This window comes from Bemisia tabaci, chromosome 3 (assembly GCF_918797505.1).
Source record: "Bemisia tabaci chromosome 3, PGI_BMITA_v3".
Taxonomy (NCBI): Eukaryota; Metazoa; Arthropoda; class Insecta; order Hemiptera; family Aleyrodidae; genus Bemisia; species Bemisia tabaci.
In genome coordinates, this window is record NC_092795.1 from 54870523 (window position 1) to 54894074 (window position 23552).

The 23552-nt window shown below is 36.5% G+C and overlaps 1 protein-coding gene across 2 annotated transcripts in view; it reads right to left on the reverse strand.

Annotated features, from left to right (window-relative positions):
- Positions 1-516: 516 nt before the first annotated feature.
- The window catches only part of LOC109033036 (sortilin-related receptor), a 33002-nt gene continuing 9966 nt past the window's right edge, over positions 517-23552 (reverse strand). Inside the window, exons 7-22 of one of the 2 annotated variants that reach the window (XM_019045444.2) lie at positions 22707-22892; positions 21201-21474; positions 19578-19770; positions 18637-19027; positions 16591-18247; positions 15784-16045; positions 13223-13626; positions 12555-12763; positions 10916-11156; positions 10252-10350; positions 9283-9692; positions 8627-8910; positions 7067-7263; positions 6247-6444; positions 5311-5325; positions 517-4781 (exon numbers count right to left, since the gene is read on the reverse strand). In XM_019045444.2, coding sequence (XP_018900989.2) covers positions 4717-4781; positions 5311-5325; positions 6247-6444; positions 7067-7263; positions 8627-8910; positions 9283-9692; positions 10252-10350; positions 10916-11156; positions 12555-12763; positions 13223-13626; positions 15784-16045; positions 16591-18247; positions 18637-19027; positions 19578-19770; positions 21201-21474; positions 22707-22892 — 5085 coding nt within the window. In that variant the 3' untranslated portion in view covers positions 517-4716. The remainder of the gene's footprint in view (positions 4782-5310; positions 5326-6246; positions 6445-7066; positions 7264-8626; positions 8911-9282; positions 9693-10251; positions 10351-10915; positions 11157-12554; positions 12764-13222; positions 13627-15783; positions 16046-16590; positions 18248-18636; positions 19028-19577; positions 19771-21200; positions 21475-22706; positions 22893-23552) is intronic. The other variant, XM_019045445.2, reaches the window with a different exon arrangement.

The window sequence follows — 23552 nt, forward strand, 5'->3', positions numbered from 1 at the left end:
CGACCCGTCCTCACTATCGCGGATAACCGCGGATATTCGAGCATGCTCGAAAGGATCAAAAACGCTCGTTTTTGACCGTTTCTCGGTTCAGGAAGCCTCGCCGCGTCTCGGGACCGTGCGCAATCGATTCTACGCCTCAAACTACGTAGGATTCGACACTAATCTAGAAATTTTTTTTCCCGTCCAAAATCGAGAAAAATCGACAGGGGTTACATGGACTAAAATTCAGGGGTCAAAATCGAAAGTTCTCCGATCGGGCTGAAATGAAGCGAGTCCCCTGTAGAATGAGTCGAGAAGTCCGAATTTCTGGTCCAAAACGCTCCACGAGTCGACCCGTCCTCACTATCGCGGATAACCGCGGATATTCGAAGATGGATATTCGATAACGAAAATCGATTCTATGGTCTTTCTTACGTATGTTCAGACACTAATCTTGTTTTTGACTGTTTCTTGGCTGAAGATTTCGTGGGGTGTTTTATGTTATGTTATGTGTCGTATCTGATTGATGTACAAAGGTTTCAAAAGAAAATATTTTAATGATAAATAGTTTAGCAAGTACAATTGGAAAATAATCATAAAACATTCACAAGTTAGGAAAAAGATGTGGCAATTTTTTACATATATTACATCTTTTTTCTAAAATAATAATTAAGGTACATTGAAATTCTAACTCTTAATTTTACTTACAATGATAACAGCTCAAAACCAGGAACTAGAATGATAACATCCTCTGAAGAGTTAAATCTCTTGACTAAATAAAATCTATGAAAGTAAGTTAGTGAAATTAACTAGTGGAAGAGGGTTTATGTTTTACTCATGAATATTCAGTTTTTTTACTACTAGTGAAATACCCCCCAGAAACGTGGTAGTTCGGTACAATCCTTGTACCTACTACCCCTGTAGTTACACTCACCAATTCATCGTTAAGTTTACATTTACTTCTCGTGCTTGAGGAAAAAACTTCAGAATTCATAATTAACTGTACATACTTTACATCAAATAGAATCAAACTGTACAAATTTAACAAAACCTAACTTGAAAGCAAGATAAACTGGTTAACAGAAGAGATGTCCTAGTTATCTCAAGAAGTAAAATCATCAAGACTCAACTTAAATCAACTTTGCCCTATAATTTGACAAAACGAAAAAGTCAATGAGTTATGCTCATTAAGAATTATGCTTGAAATTATGGTGTATGTAATCAGTATGGGATGTCGAATGGATAAAAGTTATACGATTAAACCAATATCACGAAAAATCGAAGATCACTTGAGTTAATAGATTGGACTTTTACACAAAGTGGGAAAGATATAATAAATGGTTGGGAAGTCATTCACACTCGCTTAAAATGTTTTGCTGCTACAAAAAATTGAGGGAATGGGGCATATAACTCTATGAGCGACACTTTTTAACAGGATTCCGATGATGAAATATGATTTTTTCTGAAAGAGAGAACCAAGCTGGTCACCCAATGTTACTGTTTAACTCCAATTGATGGAAATAATTAGGCTGCGCTTCTTGACTGGAGCAAACCATAAATGCAACAGGCACAATTTATTGTCCTTTTACAGGATACATTTTACAATTTCGTTTTTTAAAATACATAAATTGCAATTAAAAGTTTGCATGATACTGCACAACATCCTATCAACGGACGACTCACACCTTACATTAACAGTAAATACTCCAGAACTAAGTATAAATCGAGACTAAAGTCAATAAATGCATCAGGCTAAACTTTTGAGATCAAGATTTTTCAGAGAACCATTGTGAAACTCTACATGAAACTAATTTCATTCGACCACTGCCACTTTCAAGCGAGAATGGTGAAAAAAATATAGCACATGCAGGCACATTTTATACTACCAAAATTATTTTAAGTATAGCTGAATTTGATAGATCTGAGATGTTTTCATTGAATAAGCACTATTAGTTTAAAATTTAATTTTTTTGACTGACTTTCAAATCAAGAGAGGGAGGCACCAGTGATGATAGAAGGAAAAAAAAGGAAACTACATTGGAGATGAGAAAAGAAGGAGTCCCAAACTTCTGACTTACAGCTTTAGCAAAATTTTACTGATCAACCCGATGAATTCTGAATCTTTAGCATTAAATTAATACTCAGCTTAAAGGTAATTTTACAAAATACTTCTCAAAATTTCCAATAGAAAGTACCATTTGGGTAAATTTGGTATCTTAACTTCTTATTGAATTTTTTTAAAGAATTATACAACTCCATTTATCTCTATTTATGACAGACAAAAAGTCAATTGAACCCACCATATCTATTCATGACGGATTTGATTAGAACTAAGGTAATTGGTTGCTTTCACTGCACAAATGTCTAATATCATTTTCTTTGTAAAACAACCATTATAAAATCAAATTCAACCTGAGAGATTCTAACTCAAGATAGAATAAGACAGTTCACACACCGATTGAACTACACAATAACTTTTTATAGTAATGGTAACATCAATTAATAACTACATAAGAAAATAAACAATCAATAGGGTAAATAGTTACAGCAATCAAGTCTTAAAATTTTGCTGATTCAGATGAGCTGAACCACAGGTGTAAAGTCTACAGCAATTAAATAGAATGTCTTTCATATTAAGAGTTATCTCGTGTTAAAACTTCAAAATGTTACTGTGACAGAAACATTTTTTGACCAATTAAAATACATATTCTCATTCCAATACACTACCAAAACTACATCCCATAAATAAGTATGTAATACCAGGGTTGCCGCAGTGTTTGGAAAATGAAATTCCCTTCCCTGATTTCTCTGTCATATTTTGGTTCAATTCCCTGACAATTGAATATATGCCTGATAGTTCAAAAGACATAATTTGAAATAGCTTTCATGCAAAATCTGTTGTTCATTAAGTCAAATCCGTTCTAGAATGCAAAAAAAGGTGACTCAACAATTTTTCCCTGACACTTCCGTCAGATTTCCTGACATTTCTCGGTATTCCCTGACTGTGGCAACCCTACATAAACAACCAAATAGCTTTTATGCTACTGAAAGAATGTCTTGGGTCCAATTTTTAAATAAAGTTGAATACTCTACAAAAAAAGGAGCTTGCTCACATACAAATAATAACTCTTGTCACGTAGTTCAAAATTGATGTTGACAAAAATCTACTAACAAACAAAAATCCTATTATAAAATTGAAATTCACAAGAATGTTGCAATGTCAAGATACATGTACCTCCAGTAACAACGCTTAACATAACATATTCACAGTTTTAGATTTATAAAAAAGGGTATAAAAAGAATAAGGTTATGAGCAGTCTTCAGTTGAATAGCAGATGAGAGAAAATTGGAAGAGGAGGCAAACCCTCCATACGATAATTACATTACAACACCAAAAGAATGGAACAGAATGCTGATTATCTGAAGACTCATTAAGAATGATTAAAATATTTGACACAATATTTAAAATTTTAAAATTAAAACAACTAAAAGTGGCCTGCCATCAAAATTGTGACTATGCGTAAGGATACAACTAATTATGAGACACATCGTTTTCTAAACTTCTTTGAGAGATAAGTTGCTACTCATCAGATACTTAGATAAAGCTATACCTGGTAAATAAAAAATTCAAACCTATTTTTAATGTCTTTAGAGTTGCTTTCAAATTTTTCTACAATGTCTTTTCATTTGTGTTTGGGTAATAGAAAATAAAATCTCATTAAAGTAGTTCTAAGAGAAGGTATCTACAAGGTTGTCGATAAATAAATTTGTAAGATGAAAAATACAGGCATACTAATGTAATGAAAACAGCACAGCAGACAAAGAAGTTCTTTTACGGCTAAAATTTATTCAGTTTCCAGATTGATGGGATTCGAATACTTAAATACCATCCACTTGACATTTTGACAAGAGTTTAGAGGGGAGGAGGGAGGAGGGAAATGAATCAAATTCATGAAATTTAGAAGCTGTTTCAAAGAAACTACAGGCAATTTAAATTCCTCTTTATGTAAAAACACTACATAAGATTTAAGTTTCCCATACCTTACCCTTTATTCTGTTGTGTGAGACAGGGCAAAAATCACAAAAATACTGTGCAAGTTTCCATTAATAGTGTAAAGTCACGGTAAAAATTACCCACAGCTTCCCAGTCAACTAAGATACTCTTGTTGCCGTAAATTTTTAAGTTCCTGAACTTCAAAACAGGACCTGCTACTCAGACTACATAAGGTGCCTTGGAGCAGAGGAAATCTTTCGTGTGAGATTTCAGTAAAAATAATCAGTCATGCTCAAGGAGGTTCCTGTAATTTTTGTGAGAGAACTTTTTCAAAAGGAAAAGAAAAACAGAGAGAAAAAAATTCAAGCTTGCAAAAAAAATTCTTTCACAAACTACATTATGAAAAAATAGAAATCTTGAATCAATTCACATGAAATTCTGTATATAAGTGAGAACAGTCTGAAATGATAGTTCGGAGAAAGTATTCCAGAAAAGTAGTCTAGGAACAGAGAAATCAAGACTCCTGCCTGAAAGAAACAGGGGTTTTCTCCTGGTGAATGGCATGTAAAAAATTTCTAAGTTCAGCTTTGATGTGAAAAACAAATTCACAGAAGAATAAAAAATTTTACAACTCAGTACTCAGTTACTCAATATCATGACTGAAAAACGTTTTTTTTTATCACAGGTCAATTAATGTAACAACAAAAACAAAATTAATAATAAAAATTAGTGACTCATCTTCTTTACGCTACAACCAACGGCTCATCATCTGCAAAGCTTTGAATCACAGGCGTGTCTTCTTCCTCTTCTGGAAAAAGGAGAAGATAAAAAAATTAGTGATCATTACATATATAAATACGCAGAGTAAGGCAGAATAACGCAAAGTAGCGGTTCACTTTCAACTTTCTTCGACAGTCAACAAACCGAACTTGTCAAAATCTGCTTACATCAGTGGGAGTCACAAACTACCAAATTTGATACATCGGCCATAAATTGCATGTAGTTAACATACTAAGTTCAAGGAATTGGATATCTTCGCTAAAAGGGGATAACTGTTATGGCGATTTTGGTTATAGCTCCAGTCGACTGGATATCCTGATACCTGCAAGATGGTGAATTAGATACACTTTTATATTGCGAGCAAAGACAACTGATATTCTCAGAATGAAAAATATCTGAAATTTTGACAAGGAATCAATTTTGACAGATTTCCAATCCTTGATGACTGATTAAAGGAGTTTTTTTTAAAGGGTGGCAGGGATGACGAGGTAGGCCCTTCAGTTTTCGGTCTTAAAAATTTCATGACAAATTAATGACAGGAATTAAAACATACTTACTTAAGAATGGCATTCCTTTGGAAAGCAAATGAGAAAGAGAATGAAACAATTTAATAGACTGACACAACCATCAAAATCACAGATCAAATTCTCAGTATAGCACATTTTTTTTGTCATTGAAAGGAGGATAAGAAGCCTAATCGAACTTATTTTTTTTTTTTGTAAATAAAATTTTAAAATATAAATACATATTTATCATGCTAAGTTTTAGTCTCACCATGATTTTTTACCACCACCATGCTTCATGCCATCACCATGATTCAGGTATGGAATAATAAGCCAGAGAAAACACAAAATCAGTAAGTTTTGTATTCCTAAACACTCCTTTCCTATGGATGGATATTTTAAAAACATCTACCACCAAAAAAGAACTTTCCTCAGGCCTGAAGAATCCTAATGGCAAATTTCACCTTCATCTCTGGAGTGGTTTTTCAGCAGAGGGTGGGCAAACATTAAAAGGTAAAGAAGATGAGGGACTTAATCTTTCTGTTAAGATGTGGTGCCGACAATGTTGGCTTATTCCCCCAGCAAGTCATCGTTGCTTGCTATATTGCTGGCATCTATGCATTTTTGGCGTTGAATTTGCAAAAAATCCTGACCAGATGAAATTTTGCTGACATTATATCAGGACCAGCTATCACCTGCATTCTGGCCGAAATGGTATGTATCTGATGAAGTCTACTGGAAATCTTTTGAGAAGAGCCATGTTACACTTGCTATTTGATACTGTTCTTTCCCTAATGAATTAAAAACTTTCTTATCCTTCCTAAATAGAAACGTAAAGGTCTAAGAAAGATAATCCAGGGAGAGAAAGTCCTGAAGGCTATTAGAAAATGGCCCAAGAGACATTAGGTATGACTAAGAGACAGGATCTCTTTCCAGATGAAAGGGCCAAAACTCAGAGAAAAATCGAAAAATCGAGGGCAAAGAGCTTACCAAGTTGATTTGAGGCCATGAATGTTGCTGAACCAGAACGGGAATCGTAATGGCTGTTAACAAACTGCGTAAAGTTGCGCCTCCGTTTTCGCATCGTATAGGCAGCTCCAAAGATGAGACCAGCACAGGCTACAAGTAATAAGAAGACCAAGAGACCACTCATGACGCCACTTGAGTGAAGCGTTTCTGACCAGTACCCTGAGAAAATGAGCTACAGTTAGAAAAGTAATCCTAAAATTTTGCAGTACAGTGTAAGCCCAGTTGACTAGGTTAGTCAACAAACACTGCAAATATGCGGTAAATAATAAAGTCAGATTTTTCACAGCGAAAGCGCTAAATTTAAAATGCATTTTTATAAATTTTCATCTATACGCAATCAGCGTTCATTTGAGGGCTACCTTTAGGAATGAGCTCAAGAATAGTAAGAATTAATTTAGATGACACTCGGTTTTTTTTTTTTTTGCCGGTTCTCATTCCTTTGTCCATCAGGAGATCGAAGTTTTCAATCCCAGCATCTGACGAAACACTTCCCTCAGAAGACGCTTCATTGCAGTAGTGGAAGGAAAATGAAGATAAGGAGGAGAGAGACATGAAATCTGATTCTGAAATTCTTCCAATTCACAGTTGATCTTGTCTGGAATTTCTACCTTATCTTCTGATCTAAGTCACTCATCATTGAGGATCATAATCTGAACTACACGTGATGAGCTGCATCTCAAATTTTTATTCTATTCTTAGTAATTCAAACTTTCGATTGAAGATTATTTTCTTTTTGATCTGAAGGATTTGAATGAGTGTTGAAAAGATGTGATGACCTTACCAAGGGGAGTTCCAAAGGAGAAAACTTCTGAGAGGCTAGAGCGGTAACCATTAGAAGTAACTAGTTGGACACCAAACGAATAATTGATACCATCCTTGACGTCTGTCAGGATGTAGGGAGGGGAATTCACTTTATACTCTTTGGATTTTGCAAGATTCAAACTCGAGCCCTCTGATACGACTACAACATAAGAGTAACTGAAACAAAAAGAAGGATACACATATTAGGTTTACCTGATTGCTCACAAAAATGAAAATTGAAGAAAACTGGCCAGGTGAAAAGCCAATAGATCAGTGATAGAATCGTATCTCAATGATTAAATCTTGTAGATAAACTAAAAAAAATGAGATTCACTCAAACAGCAACTTTCTACGTTGAATATCAATAGAGATATCGCCCTTCGAAAAATTCGGTTTATGACATTATCCACTGCAGTATTGACACCCTTGGTTTTTTTCACCTTGTTTTCATCTGAGTCTGACATTGAGTAACCAGTGCCCATCTGTGTCTCCCCAACTGATGAAACCAAGGCGGAAGAAACCAAGGGTGTCACTACCCGGTGGATGAATTTTTCAAAGCACCATTTCTCAATTGATATTCAACGCAGAAAGTTGCTGTTGGAACGGATCTCATTATTTTAGGCTAATTTACAAGTATAAAGAATTGAAACACAATTCTGAGACCAGCGCAACTGATCCATCACCAAGATTTCTGCATGCAGATCAAAATTCTGAAGAAAATCCTGACATAAAAGTTAGTGTTAAGGCGGACCGTAATATAATAATTTTACCCAAGAGGTTCACTGCAAAGGTTTGTATGCTTCATGTAAAATACTACAATTTTGATGGAGACCCAATAGTATTGATTTGAGTTGAAAAGAAACCATAATGCTGGATACCAGATAATTTGCTAGAATATCCAGCAGGTACTGAATAATGCTTTTTTGCATGGGAAAAATCTCCTGATTTTGCTTGCATATTTCAAGTGTTTACTCTATCTTCTCTGAAACTAATGATATGCATTGGCAAGCCTACTTGTCGATGATCAACTCTCTTAATGCCTCAGTTAAATATATTGTTTTAACTGTCGTGTTCCAAAAAATTACAGGTCTTCACCATTACCCTGCGTGCTTAACTTTCCAGTTTTCTAATGCTCGTAAATTCGGAACATATAATGGAGTGTTGACCAATTAAAATGTTCACTGTTGACGTATTTTTGCAAAATTGCTCTTGTTGAGCTGGGGAGACCCGCAAAAAAAAGCGAGACTCGAACGCTTCAAATCAGGGTTTCCACTTACCCGAGTGACGCTATCTAGTCTTATCTATTACATAAGTAACTAGTATTCGACAATTCGTTACTCAGGGAACCCACAGGTAGTGCTTTTATCACACCACAACGCAATGGAAAAGCACTGTTTAAAACCCTGGATAGTAACTTCAAGCGTTCTAGCACGGAGCAACCAACAAGAAAACGGTCATTATGACCGCTTTAGCGGTGAAGGAGTTACAAAAGTGTTGAGAGCAAGTCAAAATTTTAATGGGACAGAAAGAATCGACATACTTGACATTCTTCATGTATGATGGTAATTCATGCTCTTTCCAGTACAGGACATAGCTGCCATTCTTTTCTGGGAATACTTCAAACTGGTGTGGGACTGGCAGAGGTGGTGCCCAATGAGTCAAAGATTGACTCATCCTTGAGCCGAACTCTACAGTGCTAACGGAGACATTGTAGTGGGCTCCATAATTAGTGTCAAACATGTAGTGAAGCTGCGTTGCATTGGTAGGAGCGACTTTGCCGATCATCGATTTTCCATGGCCATCAGTCAACTCTGTGACATAAACCTACGGAGAAAAGCAATTGTTAGAACAATAACTTTTAATTTAAAAAAACATTGTCACACATCCATCAAATGAAAGTCATGAACGTTTAGGCTTCAGACAAAAGTAAGTACTTGTAACTATTAGCCTAATTTATCCTCAACAAAAAAAATGAAAGAGCGTATTTACCCATGCACTCCACACAATTCCTTTCAAAATTAGATTTTTAAAATTCATCTGAATATGATGCTAGGATGTTTTACTCTGAAAAAAGGAACTTGTAACACAGTAAAATAACACACGTTTACCTCGGTTAAAATCTGTCTGAAGGTGTAATGAAATTCTCACAATTAAAATTAATAGCAAGGCGATTTGCAGATGGAACACAAAACTCACCGAGTAACCGACAGGATCTCTCATGACGCTGCAGGAAGATGACCATGTGACAAGAGCTTGAGAATTGTTGGTCGGATTGACCATTACTCTTAAATTTTTGGGTGGCGCTTTTGGATCATACTCTGTTACCAACGTGATTGGTGGGGAAAGAGGTCCTGGTCCAAGAGGATTGACCAGGCCCACAGAGAAAGAGTAGGCTTCACATGCATCTAGATCCTTGATTTCAACCGATGTGTTGTACGTGATTGATCTGGCGAGCTTGCAAATGTTCTTTGTGTTGTCATAGTACACTCCATACTGCCATTTCTCTTTATTGAAGTATTTTGGCGCCTCCCATTTCAGTAGCACAGTTGTGGCATCGTGCTTTGTGACTGAGGCACTCAAGTTTGACACAGTTGGAAGAGGCTTGCCTGAAAACAATCATCAAAATGAGATAGGAATATTTTGGTAAAATTCGGAACATCAAAGAGGACAAAAGTTAACATTTTATGATTGCTGGCTTTTAAAATTTTCTGGTTTTCAGAGAAAAAGGTTATTTTGTCTATAGCTGGCTGTAGATACCATATAAGGAATATAAGCCAATAAACCAACGGAGGAAGAAGAAGAAGTGAAAAAGGTTATGTATGATTTGATATCAAGGTATTTCTTCAGGAAAAATTTAACGTTGCAGAAAAAAAGATAGGAAAGAGCATCAGATAAATGCTTCTCAGTTCCTTTGGATAAAAGAGAGTTTTTACACTCCCCTTTGGATTCTAAAAACTTTCCCATTTAGTTACCAACGACAATAGTAGTCGCATGGGAAATAAAAGTAACTTAAAGGAAAAGTTCTCAGACACTAGAATCTTAAAACTCGACAAAGACTGGATTTAGCTGGATTCCTACTGCCATTGAGAAAAAGTTTGAACTTTGAAATTGGATCATGTATAAAATAGGAAGAAAGAGGAGATGAGCAAAATCAGATGTCTTTACCTTTAGTTACAGCCTTGACGGTGGCAGGAGTGCCTTGATACCGTTTATTATAGGCGCACACATCTATGTTGTACTCAACACCAGGGGCTAGATTAGTTACTGCAACAAAAACACATTGAAATAAGTAAATGAAGGAAATCAGAAGGGGTAGAGAAAGCAAAGCTTTTCAGAGAAGCTGCTCGAAAAGATGACAGTGAGGTAAAATTTACAGAGATTGTACCAACTAAAGACTTCAAAGGAAGTCACTGAGCAGAGAGGATCTATTCATGTATAATCAAAGTTTGAAGAGCAATTTAAAAACTAAATGATGTTTCTTGAGAAGTTTCTTTGTAATTATCTTAATGACAAGCAAATCAAGCAATTCATCAAATCTACTGTTGGTCGTATTAGGGCTCCATTAAAATAAAAAAGTTAACTATTTGTAGGATTAAGATTAAAATATGATAAAAATTGAAAAAGAAGAGTACATAATGAAAATTACCAAAGGTTTTTCATCTCCATTGGGGGGGGGGGGGGGGGGGGTTGTAGCCAAGATTAAGAGTAAAAGTTGAATAATTGCACATCTCCGACAGAAGGGCAATTTTTAAGGGTTGATGTCCTTCTGTGAAGCCAATACACTTTTCCTGGTATTATGGAATTACTTTAGTATAAAATAAAAACAAACCATTAAATGTAGTCGTAGAAACAGTGCTCTTTGGATGATCAGGGTAAGGACGCCAAGCAGCACGAGGAGTCACATAGTAGCCCTCTGCTTTTTTCACAGGGTCCCAAGCTAATGTCACCATTTGCTCGGTGACTAAAAGAACTTTCAACCCTGTTATACTGTCAATCAATGACTCGCTATCATAAATTATTGAATCTGTTGCCGAGTAGTTGGATTCATAAGCAGAATTCTTTGCAACAACCTAAAATAAGAAGGACAAAATACAAAATTACTGCAAGGCATGTGTATTTGATTTAATCAAACTTTCACCTCAACATACAAAGTCTTACAAGTGGTAAACTTTTTAGAAATAAAAGCCCTTTTTTCCGACAGAACGTTAGAAAACTTAACGATGGAGACAAAAAATACGTCCAAATTAAACAAATTCCTGACAATGTAAAAACCCAGATTCAGACTTATCCCAAATTGATTAAATTGTTTACACTAAGATTTTGATAGAACCAGAGAGAAAATATGATTTATCCAAATTTTTGACTCATTGGTAAGCAGACTTCATGTGATTCCACTTTAGTACATGTAGAACTCTCTCAATCGAAAAATAAAGTCTCATTCAGCTTATGAACATATTATATTACATATCCCCTCAAAAAGTAGAGTTTTGCAGCATAAATACAAAGGATGTTCAAAAAGTTTTGCACATTTTCGGGTTTTGAGCGAACAAAAGTAGCTATCAATTTGCGGTTTATGTGTGCTTATAGTAGGCGTAATTACCAATAAAACAAGACCAAGAACAGCCCTCTAGCTTAAAAAATGACAGAAATATAGAGTTTTGAAAATGACATGTAGCGTTACCGCCTCCAGGATTTTTAGCTATATTTGTCAAGAAAAAAAAAGTTAAATGAGAATTGAGTGTTTTTATTGAAAAAACTTACGGAATCTTACGGAACTTGACGAACTTTAAGCTTCTTCATTGGATGACATGGCTGACTCAACATTCGGCTGTTTTTCGAAGTATTTTCCACCACTTCGAACGCAAAGCTTCAGCCGCAGTTTACCCAGGAGTTCATGGAAAAACACAACATTGTCCTTTTCCTGCACCCCTCCAACAGTCCGAACCTGGCTCCGTGTGATTTTTGACTCTTTCCTGAGTTAAAAAAAATTTCTGAGAGGCACACGGTTTGATTCCATGCCCGAGGTCAAAACCGCTGTTCAAAAATTCTTCAAAACCTTCTGTTAAGAAGACTTCAAAGACTTCAAAGCCGAATGTTGAGTCGGCCGTGTCATCCGATGAAGAAGCTTAAAGTTCGTCAATTTCCATAAGATTCTGTAAGTTTTTTCAATAAAAACACTTAATTCTCATTTAACTTTTTTTTTCTTGACAAACAAGGCCAAAGGTTCTAGAGGTGGTCATGCTACATGTCATTTTCAAAACTCTGTATTTCTGTCATTTTTTAAGCTAGAGAGCTGTTCTTGGTTTTTGTTTTATTGGTAATTACGCCTACTATAAGCACACATAAACCGCAAATTGATAGCTGCTTTTGTTCGCTCAAAACCCGAAAATGTGCAAAACTTTTTGAACATCCTTTGTGGATTAAAAGCTACATGAATAGGCTACCCATGTGCTCAGAAATGTACAAACCCAGAATGTATAGGTCTTGTTGATTTCGAAGTTGGTTTCCATAGTGAAGCTGGTCTTGGTTGTGTGTTTCACGATTGGTGGAACTGGTGGCATCATGTAAAGATCGTATTGAGTGATTTGTCCATTTGGATGAGTGGGCGGCAGCCACTTGACTAACACCTCTGTGGAACTAATCTGCGTTGCTGTCAGATTTAGAGGTGGGCTTGGAGCTGCAAGAATTATGCACAGGATAGAATATTAATCGAAAAACTTTTATGTCAATGCAAACAACTTGATAAGATTACATCTCTGTACTCAGTGAAAGGAAAGTATAAAAACAGTTTGAAATCGGGCTTTTCGGTGATCTGTTAATGAAATACAACTAAATTATTAACCAGAAAGCTCTACTTAGATGTACAATTTAAGCTTAATATTAGAGGGGGAAAAATTATGGGAAAAACCACTGGTGCAGTGCTAAAAATCTATAACTGGAATCAATAATTAAATTTTCGGGAAATCTTTAAGAAAAAAAAAGGCTTGCGAACCAGGGTATTTTATTGATTTTTTTATATGGATATTTGATTAGGTTTTTGTCTTTTTAAGACACTTGAATTCTTGCGCAGCTTAGAGAAAAATGATGAAAAGAGAAGAAGAAGAAATATACACCCAGAACACATGACTATACTTACTTGCTTCATTCGTGGCAAAGATGGCATACTTTGCAGGTGGATAAACGGTTTCATTTCCCTTGACACGGACATAGATGGTGATGTTATAAGCTGTGTCCGGACTCAAATCCTCAAACCTGTACTCCAGCTTGGGAGTCCACGTCTTATTATGCCACAGTATTGAGTTTATGACAGAAATTGAGGGCATGAACTCCAGCTCAGTGTCATGGGAGATAGGAATCCACCAATAGATGGGCAGACTAGTACTTGTAATGTTTTTGATATCGGCAACAATTTGGAAAACTTGGTAAATTTTTTGAGTATTGTTAGAGCAATTGCTTTCATCGTAACCATCATAACAGTCTTGATGACCATCACATAGGTGTGATAGGGGATAACACCGACTTCCATCACAAGGGAAGGACCTAGAGGGGAAAAAGTAAAAAAATGAATGAAACATTGAAGACCTTATGTTAACAAGTGTCTGGAAGAAATTTTAACTTCCCTGATAAGGTAAACAAATGTTAAGTTCAACACTTCAATAAAAAATGGAGAGAGAATAAATATGCAATAAATGAGAACAATTGATATTTTAATTTAAATATGTAGAATGAAAAAAAACATTGTGGATTCATCATTATACACTTCTTTTACAATTTCACGAAGTCACTGACCATTTTTACCGTTTAAGCTTTAATCAGTGTTGGAAAGTATTCCTTTTAAGTAAATTATTCCTGACTACTTATGCAGGAATACTACAGTGCAGAAAGAAAAATTGATTATAGCTCAAGGAACAAACGCATTTTGGCACGCGATGAAAATGTCAAGCGCAAAGAGCAATAGCAGAGTCTCTCTCTGCTGTAGGCCTTGCTTCCAAAGGTGTCACGGTAAGGTCTGAGTCTCAAAAAATTTGGATCAGGGCATGGTGGCATGGGTCTCTCAGTTAAGCATTGCTTTAAACAGCTTTTAACGTGTACCAGTGCTACAGCTTTAAAGAACTGTATGTTCAATGAAGAAAACATTCAATTGCATTTGTAGATTTAACGTACTCTCGATGCAAAGGAGAAAAAAAGAAAATGTTGAGCTGAACATAAGTTTGTATTATGGAAAAAAGAGCACAAGAGCTCCCTCTCATGGATTCCTCTGAGTACAAAGCATATTTGCCTCAAGCATGGCGTCTAGAATTTTTGGCCATGCTCATTCCTAATTTTCAAGAGCTAATTAGCTCCGGGTAAGGGAATTCCCTGATGAGGAATCAAAGTTTTCTCTCACTTTTCTAGAATTTCCTTGGAAAAAAAAGATAAAACTCTCCATGGCTCCAGATATGAATATCGATTTTTTTTTTTCATCTTTTAGCTTATTCTTCAGCGTTCATTCAAATCTTTTATTCCAAAAGCATTCCTGATGTTTCCAGTAAAACTCGCATATATCATCCCATACTTATATTGGAAACTCACTTATGAGGGCAGTTGCGCGCGGTCCCGTTTTTTGGCCCATAAGAACAATCTAAAAAAATCCCAGGTTCATAGGAACTGCTCATAATGGAACCCGCTTAAATCGTGACAAATTTTCCGTCCGAAACTGCCCCAAAATTCTGTACAGTATAAAGAACCAGTGTGATCTGATTGGCTATTGTGTTTACAACACGCATGAGATGCAGACGCTGCGCTTTCCTCCCTCTCTGATCTGCGACAGCGAGGAGCAAGAGCACACAAACACACATTTCCAAGTTTTGAATCCCCTCCCGTCATTTCACACCTCTTTTTCTCGTCCCGCGGTGCAGTGCGTCAGAGAGTAGCGTAAAGTGTCGAAAGATATACCCGGTTCCCGCGTTAGTGAAGGGGGTGGGGCATAGTCATTTGCGCCTGATACAAAATTAAACCCGCTTACATCGGAAATTTCGGCCGGTCCAGAAGCGATCCAATGTATGCGAGTTTTACTGTATATTATCTGTACAATGAAAGATTCCCTATTATTCTGATGAGTTGAAAATTCAAAAATTTCTCTCAAGAGGTCAATAACAACGGCTCAGGTGCAATAACATAAATCTTAATAATAATAGGTACTTAAAATTTCCTTACCACAATTTCTTTTAGCACGCAAACAAACTTAGAATTATACTTTTATATGTTCCGCAAATGACGGTAAAAAGATAACCTGGAGAGAATTCAAATAACTTTAAAGGGGAAAATTAAACTGAAAACAGTAGCAGGAGAAATTCCTGGTTTTTGGAACAGATTTCCAAAAATTTTTCATTCCCTGATCTCGACACCGTGATTTAATGAGGAGGAGGAAAGAACTGATCGACGGTGAAACTACCAAACCACGTATCTCGGTTTGCGACGTCGCAGACTTCCTGTCATACTTTATTTTTTAATGAAAAACTACTTAACATCCAGTCTTGAAAATTTCTGTGATTTTTCCTTTTAGTGCGGAGAAAATTCCGTGAAAATTTCAAGGAATGATATTGATTTGGCCTACTTCAAAAAAATAAAATGTGAGCGTAGATTTTTAAACACCGCAAACGAGATACGTGGTTTGGTAGTTTCACCGTCGTTATGTAAGTTGATAGGACCACTCACCCTCGAGGACAGGTTGGTGCTGCAGGCGTGCTTGGAGAGTTACCGCCTGAATAGGAACAGAGCGCTTCATCCGAATCATCAAGACAATGCGAGATACCATCACAAACTTTGCTGTATGGGATACAATTCCCAGTGAGTTTACATTTGAATTGGTTCTTATTGGAGTGGCAACCAAAGTTAATAGATTTGCAATTCTCTTCATCTTCACCTTTATCGCAGTCATTGAAGCCATCACAAAGCCATGAGTTACGGATACACTCACCTGAGAGGAGAAAAAACAAACAAATACAGGATGAGTTTTAGAAAAAAACTTATGTCAGAAAACAGGAGAGAGGGAGAAACATTGAAATTGAAACGAGTGTTGAGACGCAAGCCTACCTTGTGAAGCAGTGCTGCTAAACTCATACAGGAAGATCACTTCTAAAACAACTTAATTGTCTTCAAGAAGAAGGCTAAAATATAAAAATGAAACACCTACAGAGCAAACAGTGATGGGAACCATTTGAGGAGGAAGTAAAAAAGATAGGATCACTCATTTTCATAAAAATCTAAATAAAACCGTGCCGACTTGTCACTCTGATATCACACAGATGCAGAAAAGGTGGGATTTTGAGTCTCATTTTGCAGAGCAGAGGAACTTAAATCAATTCCCAAAATTTTTTATTTAATTTGTAGGTCACATATGATAGATGAATTGAAGAAATAGGTACTAAACTTTAATAGGGCTTGTAGCTTAATTATTAATTGTGAACTCATCATTTTGTTAAAGATATATTGAGTGAATATATGAATACTTTGGATTCTCACCTGAATAACATCTGAACTGATGGTCTGAACAGCGAGGCTGAGCAGGCGGAGCAGGAATGATGTTTTCAGGATTTTTGTCGGGGCTTGAGGCACATTCAATTTCATCGGAATTGTCACCGCAATCATTGACAAAGTCACATTGCCACCAATAGGGGATGCATTTCTTATTTTTGCACTCGAACATCCACTCATAACAAGAGTTAGTCGGCACGAATGGACGAGGTGGCAATTTTGGAGTCTCTGTGACTTCGCAATTTTGCTCATCTGATTGCTCTTCATCACCGCAGTCATTGTCACCATCGCAGACCCAGGACTTGAAGATACAGTGGTTGTTCTTGCACTGGAACTGCCACTCTTCACACTGTGTAGGACCACAGTCAGCTTCATCAGAATTGTCATTGCAGTCTTTCTCGCCATCACATTTGTACGATTGTGGTACGCATTCAGAGCCGTCTTTGCATTTGAACTCGCCAGGTTTACAGGTCGTGTGAGTGTCATTTCGACAGTTCAGTTCGTCAGAACCATCGTGACAGTCATCTTCACCATCGCATACCCACTTCTTCGAGAGGCACCTGCCGTTATGACATTTGAACTGTGCAGAGGTACATGGAGAGTACGTGCAATTCTGCTCATCGGAGCCATCCTCACAATCGTGATCGAAGTCGCACTTCCAATAAAGAGGGATACATTTTCCAGTGGATACGCACTGGAACATGTTAGGAGCACAAGTCGAAGTGGTGCACTTCTTTTCATCTGAGTTGTCTCCGCAGTCATCTTCACCATCACATTTCCACAAATAAGGTACGCAAGGTCCATTGTCACAGGCGAAGTGATCTGGTGCACATGAATTACCGCTCGATGGGCAGGTGCCATTTTTGAATGGTTCAACTTTCCCTGGACACAAACATTTATTGTCAACTTTGATCATGATATCGGGGCACTCACAAACAAATTTGTCCGGCAATCCAAAGCAAAGGTGAGAGCAGGCAGTCTGGTTGGTACATCTGTTCGTGCCTTCCTGGATACTGTGAGCATACAGTTTTAAATCCATGAGCCCAGTTAAGTTACTTGCAACATTCTGAATTCCATAACCATGATCTTTATCAGCCCTGAAAATGCTATTTGCTTTCCAGTCATCCCAATACATTAAATCTTTGAAAACTGCCACTGCGAAAGGATGTGAAACTCGTTCATCACTGCTAATAATTTTCCTGAAATGACGACCATGGAGATCGCATGAGGCTATGTAATCCTCACGAGCATCGACCCAATAAACTCTTTCAGCAATTTGGTCAATAGTGATTCCATTAGGCCACTCAACATTAGGTTTTGTGAACAATTTCTGAATGTCACTTCCGTCTGCGTTAGCGCGACATACACTAGGTTCACCTTGTGCCCAGTCAGTCCAATATAGATATCCAGCACGAGGGTGAACGACAATACCTCGAGGCTTCTTCAGCTTGTTCGGGCCTATAATTGTTTTACGCATTCTTCCACTATGAGAGATGTCAGTTCGGATGACTTGGATGCTTGCTCTGTTGCCATCGACAAAGTATAGTAGGCTTGATATCCAGTCAAACGACATGCCCTCTACAGATGATAAGTGACTCTCAACAAGTATTTCAGGCGCATGCTTACCATCACCAAAACATTGTCGCTGAAAAGGAAGAAAAAAACTAAAGTAAGAGAGACGAAAAACAGTGGACATAAATAAAACGATGTTCAAGTTTTCAACTCAGAAGGTGAGAGGGAGAGTGACAATTAGATTAGATTTTTTTAAAACATTCCAATTTTTCAACAAAAAAAAGAGAGAAAAGGAGAGCTTCCGAACCGAATATCAGGTAATTAGAACAATTTGTTGTTGCCTGAATATTGGTTTTGAGTGATGAGATTCATTCTTCAGAATCAGATACACTAAAAAATTTGATAATTAAAATAGAAAATTGAGTCTAATGTTAAAACTACAAAAGAGAACACAGGTCATGGAGAGTGATGAAATTAGAATTTTAGTCTCAGTCTGGAATTATTCTGATTAACTAAACTTACCCCGATGACGTCCTTCACAATGTCTGCCCAAAACAAACAATTGTTTTTCAGGTCAAATTCAATAGCAACAACATTCATTAAGTCTTTGATCGGCAAGACTTGCTGCTCAATTTTATTTGGGTTTGAAAGGTCAAAACGCACAATTTTCTCCTTTTGAGCTAGAAGCAGAAATTCTTTGACTTCTTTGTACGGACATGGTATCAAGTCTGGAAGGTAGTGCTTCTCGAAACCACCTTTGCACGCATCTTGTGGGATGTGTACATAGCCTTTCGTTCGATTGTAGAACTGTCCAGGTTTGCAACTTGCTGGAACTTGATAAGGATCAATGAGGCCATTGGACTTGTCACGAATGCATTGATGACTGTTTTCATTTCTGATAAAACCGATGTCACTGAAAAAGAAAAAAGTCTCTTTAAATGAGAATTTTTATTATTTTTAATGTTTTATTTTATTATTTATTATATTTATTTGACAATTTTTTTGAGGCCTATCTAACTGGGTAGATCCCAGTTGAGCTACCTCAAAACATCCATGCTCCAGGCTTCCAAATTTTCAGGAATTAAGGCCAAGTGAAGTCTGTTTCTGCAGGTCTACTTGTCAATTCTATTAAAAATTTGTCCCCACTTTCAGGATTCCAACCTGAGACCTATTGACACCGAGTCAGACATGCTGACCACTTGCACAAAACCTTATCCTACAGAACGCGCCGATGAAAATTGGGCTGTTACATACTGTTATTGGAGCCAGGATCACACATATTTTCACGCATACATTTTGCATGTATTTTTTTACGAAAGACAAATACTTATACTTTGTTTCATTACTATCTTTTTTCACACTCTGACTAACTCTAGGTTTGAAAGAGATGATCTGCTTTGATCGCAAATTAATTATAAAATTTTGACCTCCTAAATAATTACAACTCAGCAATTCATTCTCACCATTGATAATCTTCGATGTCACATTCACAAATTTCAATCTTTTTTGGTCGGTCATAATTTTCTCCATTGTAACAATTTGATTTTGGGAGCCTTCTCTCGTAGGTTTCCTTCCGACCCATCACACAAGGCATATGTTCGCCTGTTTTACTGCTTGGAGACCACATCTTATAATCATCCTCTGTACAGTTGGCACCTATGCAAAAGAGAGAAAAAAATAAATTTTCTTCGGAGACTTAATGAAGGTACAGTTATAAGCCATCCTCTGTTGTGACTATTATTTTTTAAACCAGATGAAACATGATACAGTAGATATCGGTTAATACGACATTCAAGGGGTCACGGGATTTCGTCGTATTAGCCGATATGTCGTATTAACCGTTGTCGTATTAACTTATGGAGTTTCCCCGGGGAAAACGAAATCCGTCGTATTAGCCGATATGTCGTATTAACCGATGTCGTATTAACCGATATCTACTGTATGTACTTAGGTTGCCCTAAAAGAAAATAGACTGATAAAGTAATTTTAAAACTAATGATAATAGAGACCTGATATTGGTTTTACTCTACGAGCAGACCCTAAACCATCGATTGAGATCAAAATAATCTTGTTTGCTAAAATACTATAATGTTTTTCAACATAATATTAAACTATTATTTTAATGTTAACTAATTATTGGACTATTATGAACGCAAGGTAAGAAAACAGTTGTTTCTATTTCAAAAGCTTAGTGTGCAAGATTCTGCTGGAAAACAGTTCCCTCCCTTTTCATCCTATTTTCATGTTCCGTGATCAATGCTGTAAATTTTCATTTCACACTTATCTCTATCTTGTCTACGACAGTACACACAACCACCACACCAATGCTTTCTATAGAAAACGCATTTCTCTACTTAAGGTACCCAACATAATGATATAACAGAAAGTTTCAACTGAAATTAGTACCCAATAGTCCAAAATTCGCCTGCCCTGGTTATGTATGAGACTACGAGCACTTGCCAAATCAATCTGCATAATCCATAGTCCACGCTACAGTTGGAATGGACCACTAAATAAAGTACGATTTTAAGCATTCTGGTATAGGTTACCTTTCTAAGATTTCACTTGAAAAGTGATTCGTGAAACAATAATTTCTGAAACTATCTGATAATCAAGATATAAATGTTTCCATTTAGCACTGGCTACGGGAACTTTGAACTTTCTGCTCACAAGAAAAACCAGAGTCTAAAAGAGTAAAATCATGCACTTAAATTGTTTTGGCACGATTCTTAATCGGGCAGTGTTTCTTTCTTGTCCTGCATTGTTCAAAGTGTAAATGACATGCATAAACAGAGTCGAAACGCCAAATTTGAAGTTGCCATATTTTCATAAAGTAAAAACTACCTTGACGTTAAGTGTGCACTTTAACTCAGGTAGATTTTGTTTTTTATAAACAGGAAGATTGAATTTATGCATTCATCCGTATTAACATTATACCTTGGTTAGGAGTTACTTGTAATATTTTTGTTGCAAAAATAGAGATCAAAATAACATTTTGATTCATTCATGGAAGGTGCATCCAAAACATTTGAAGGGCAATACTGATTTGACAAACTTTTGCAAATCCAAGTTTGTGGTGTACTTACTAAAGGCATTTCTAAGGTTGACTTTCACAATGAGCCATTTATGTTTGTTCAAAACTGAGCCAAACATAGTGAACACTGTTGTGTTTCCACCGGGTTCCGTCATTAGTCCATACATTTTTAGATCTTCATTAGAAAATTCATGGCGTTGCCAGTGTTCTCCTTCGTCAGTGGAGTATAAAATTTCTCTGGTCTCTCCATGCGTCTTGAAATACTGAACTGCGACTAGGATACCTCCATGGTCGCCAATATTGTAGAAATAGATTCCTTTGAAAATCTATCAGGAGAAATAAAAAAAATTAAATGAAGATGGATGGATGAGAAAAAACAAAGGAATTGACTACAAAAAATGTTAAACTTAAATTTACTGCAAATTGACTGGGGCCCAATGCAGACGCTATTCAGATTTCTGTCTGGATACTATATTGGTGATTTTGCCAATGTGAATTAAATTTAAATGTAAAACTGGTATTCTCACTTTAGAGAAGAAAAGTTCATTAGAGCACAAATTTTCTTTCACAATTTTCTATCATGAGAATATTGATTTTATTCTAAAATTTGACGCATGTTGGCAAAATAACCAACACATTGTTTGAATTTACAGATACCTTGCCTTAGGTAAGAACTAGCATTACCCCAGCCAATAAGTGATTATTTTTATTCGGCAAAAATTCTCTACCTCAAGTATTCAAAGAATCGTTCACAAACATTGTTCCTCAAGTAGTTTACATGATATTCAGTACCTAGTCAAGATACCCGAGTCACAGTATCAAGAAGAGACAATGGACAATTCTGAAGAAGTAAAATATTATTTGTAACAACAATGTAAGGGTTGGTTTCAAGAAGATGTCGAGTCAGATTTTTCTCGAAATTGAGTTTTTGATGGAAAAGTAATACACAGGAGTGGATGCATTTACACCAAAGAGGATATTTTTTTGAAACTGTGATCGGAAATGCTTCAAGTAACAATGACTATCAGTCGCTCATTCGGGAAAGGTGCCAACTCATCGTCCAAATCATCAACACATGTGCTCCTTTGTTCTCATTTTGAGACAAAATTCCAGCGTCTCAATACGAAAAAAAGTTGAAAGCTTTTGTTGAATTTTTTTGACAATAAGGGGGACCTAATTTGATTTTTTTTCAAGTTTTCCTGTTTTATTTGCTATTAGATTCAAGTTTTCATTGAGAAATAAACATCATGAATACATATGCTTGATTTTCTCAATATTGAGTCAAAATTCCAGCATCTCAATCTCGTTCATTTTGAAAAAAAGCCAACTTAGAAAATTTAAAATCCAATTTTTACGGTGAAAAAATGTGAAGGACGTCTTGCAACTTTTGCGCCGACAAAGTAATAGACCTGTGACACCTAAAATTTTTTTGTTGTATTAACCTATCTGCCTATTGGGTATTTTTCTTATCTCCTGAAATATTTTGTTTTTCAGAGTTGGTACCTTTTTGAAATAAATGATTCATTTTTGCTGACTATAATTGGTAACAGATACATACCTGTTTCCATGTCAATCCAGCATCTCGACTTAAAAATATACCAGGCTTATTCTTCAAGCTTGTTCCAATGGATCCAGTAGCTAAAATTATGCCTGGCGCGGATTTTGATGATAATATTGGTACACCTCGAGTAAGAGGATACAGTTGAGCAAATTTCTGACTCAGATGCAGAGAACATCCCTCAGCCTGAAACAGTACAGTTTTATGAGCATTCGCAAGTATGGGCAGGGGGATTGACTTTTTCTTCATATCATTTCAGATATTTCTTATCAAACTATTTTTCGTTCACACCTGTTTTACAGTTTATTTGAATTAAATAGGATGACATGAAAATTATCTGAATTTTTATAAATTTGGCAAGAATTAAGATTGAACTGAAGGGAAGCAACACAATAAATAACTTTCTTTTTTAATTTACCAAAAAGGATTCGATAAGAGGAGCCCGACGTGAGCGGATGCTTCGGCGCCCGCTCCTGCTTTTTCGGTCGTTTCCCCTGGTTCGCACAGTGCTATCAAGTTCGAACTTACACCTTCGGGTATAGTTTTCATTTTTCTATCTGTTGAAGATAGTATATCCAACAATAGAGTTTAATCATGTGTAGTTTTCCGCGATTTTCATTTAACATCGGAGCGTCGAAACTCCTCCTAGTAGCAACACTTGACACTTATATTAAATGTGATATTAACTCTAGATAAGTTCGTCTTCAAATGTGGCATTGCCACATTTCCGAGGATTAAAGTCTGCTGCTCTGTTCTGTGATCGCGGCTGTGGACCCGACATCAAGGAGGGGCGGTGATGCTAGAAAATGGTCTCTCTCTCCGCCAGAAGTACGCACACCGTATGGC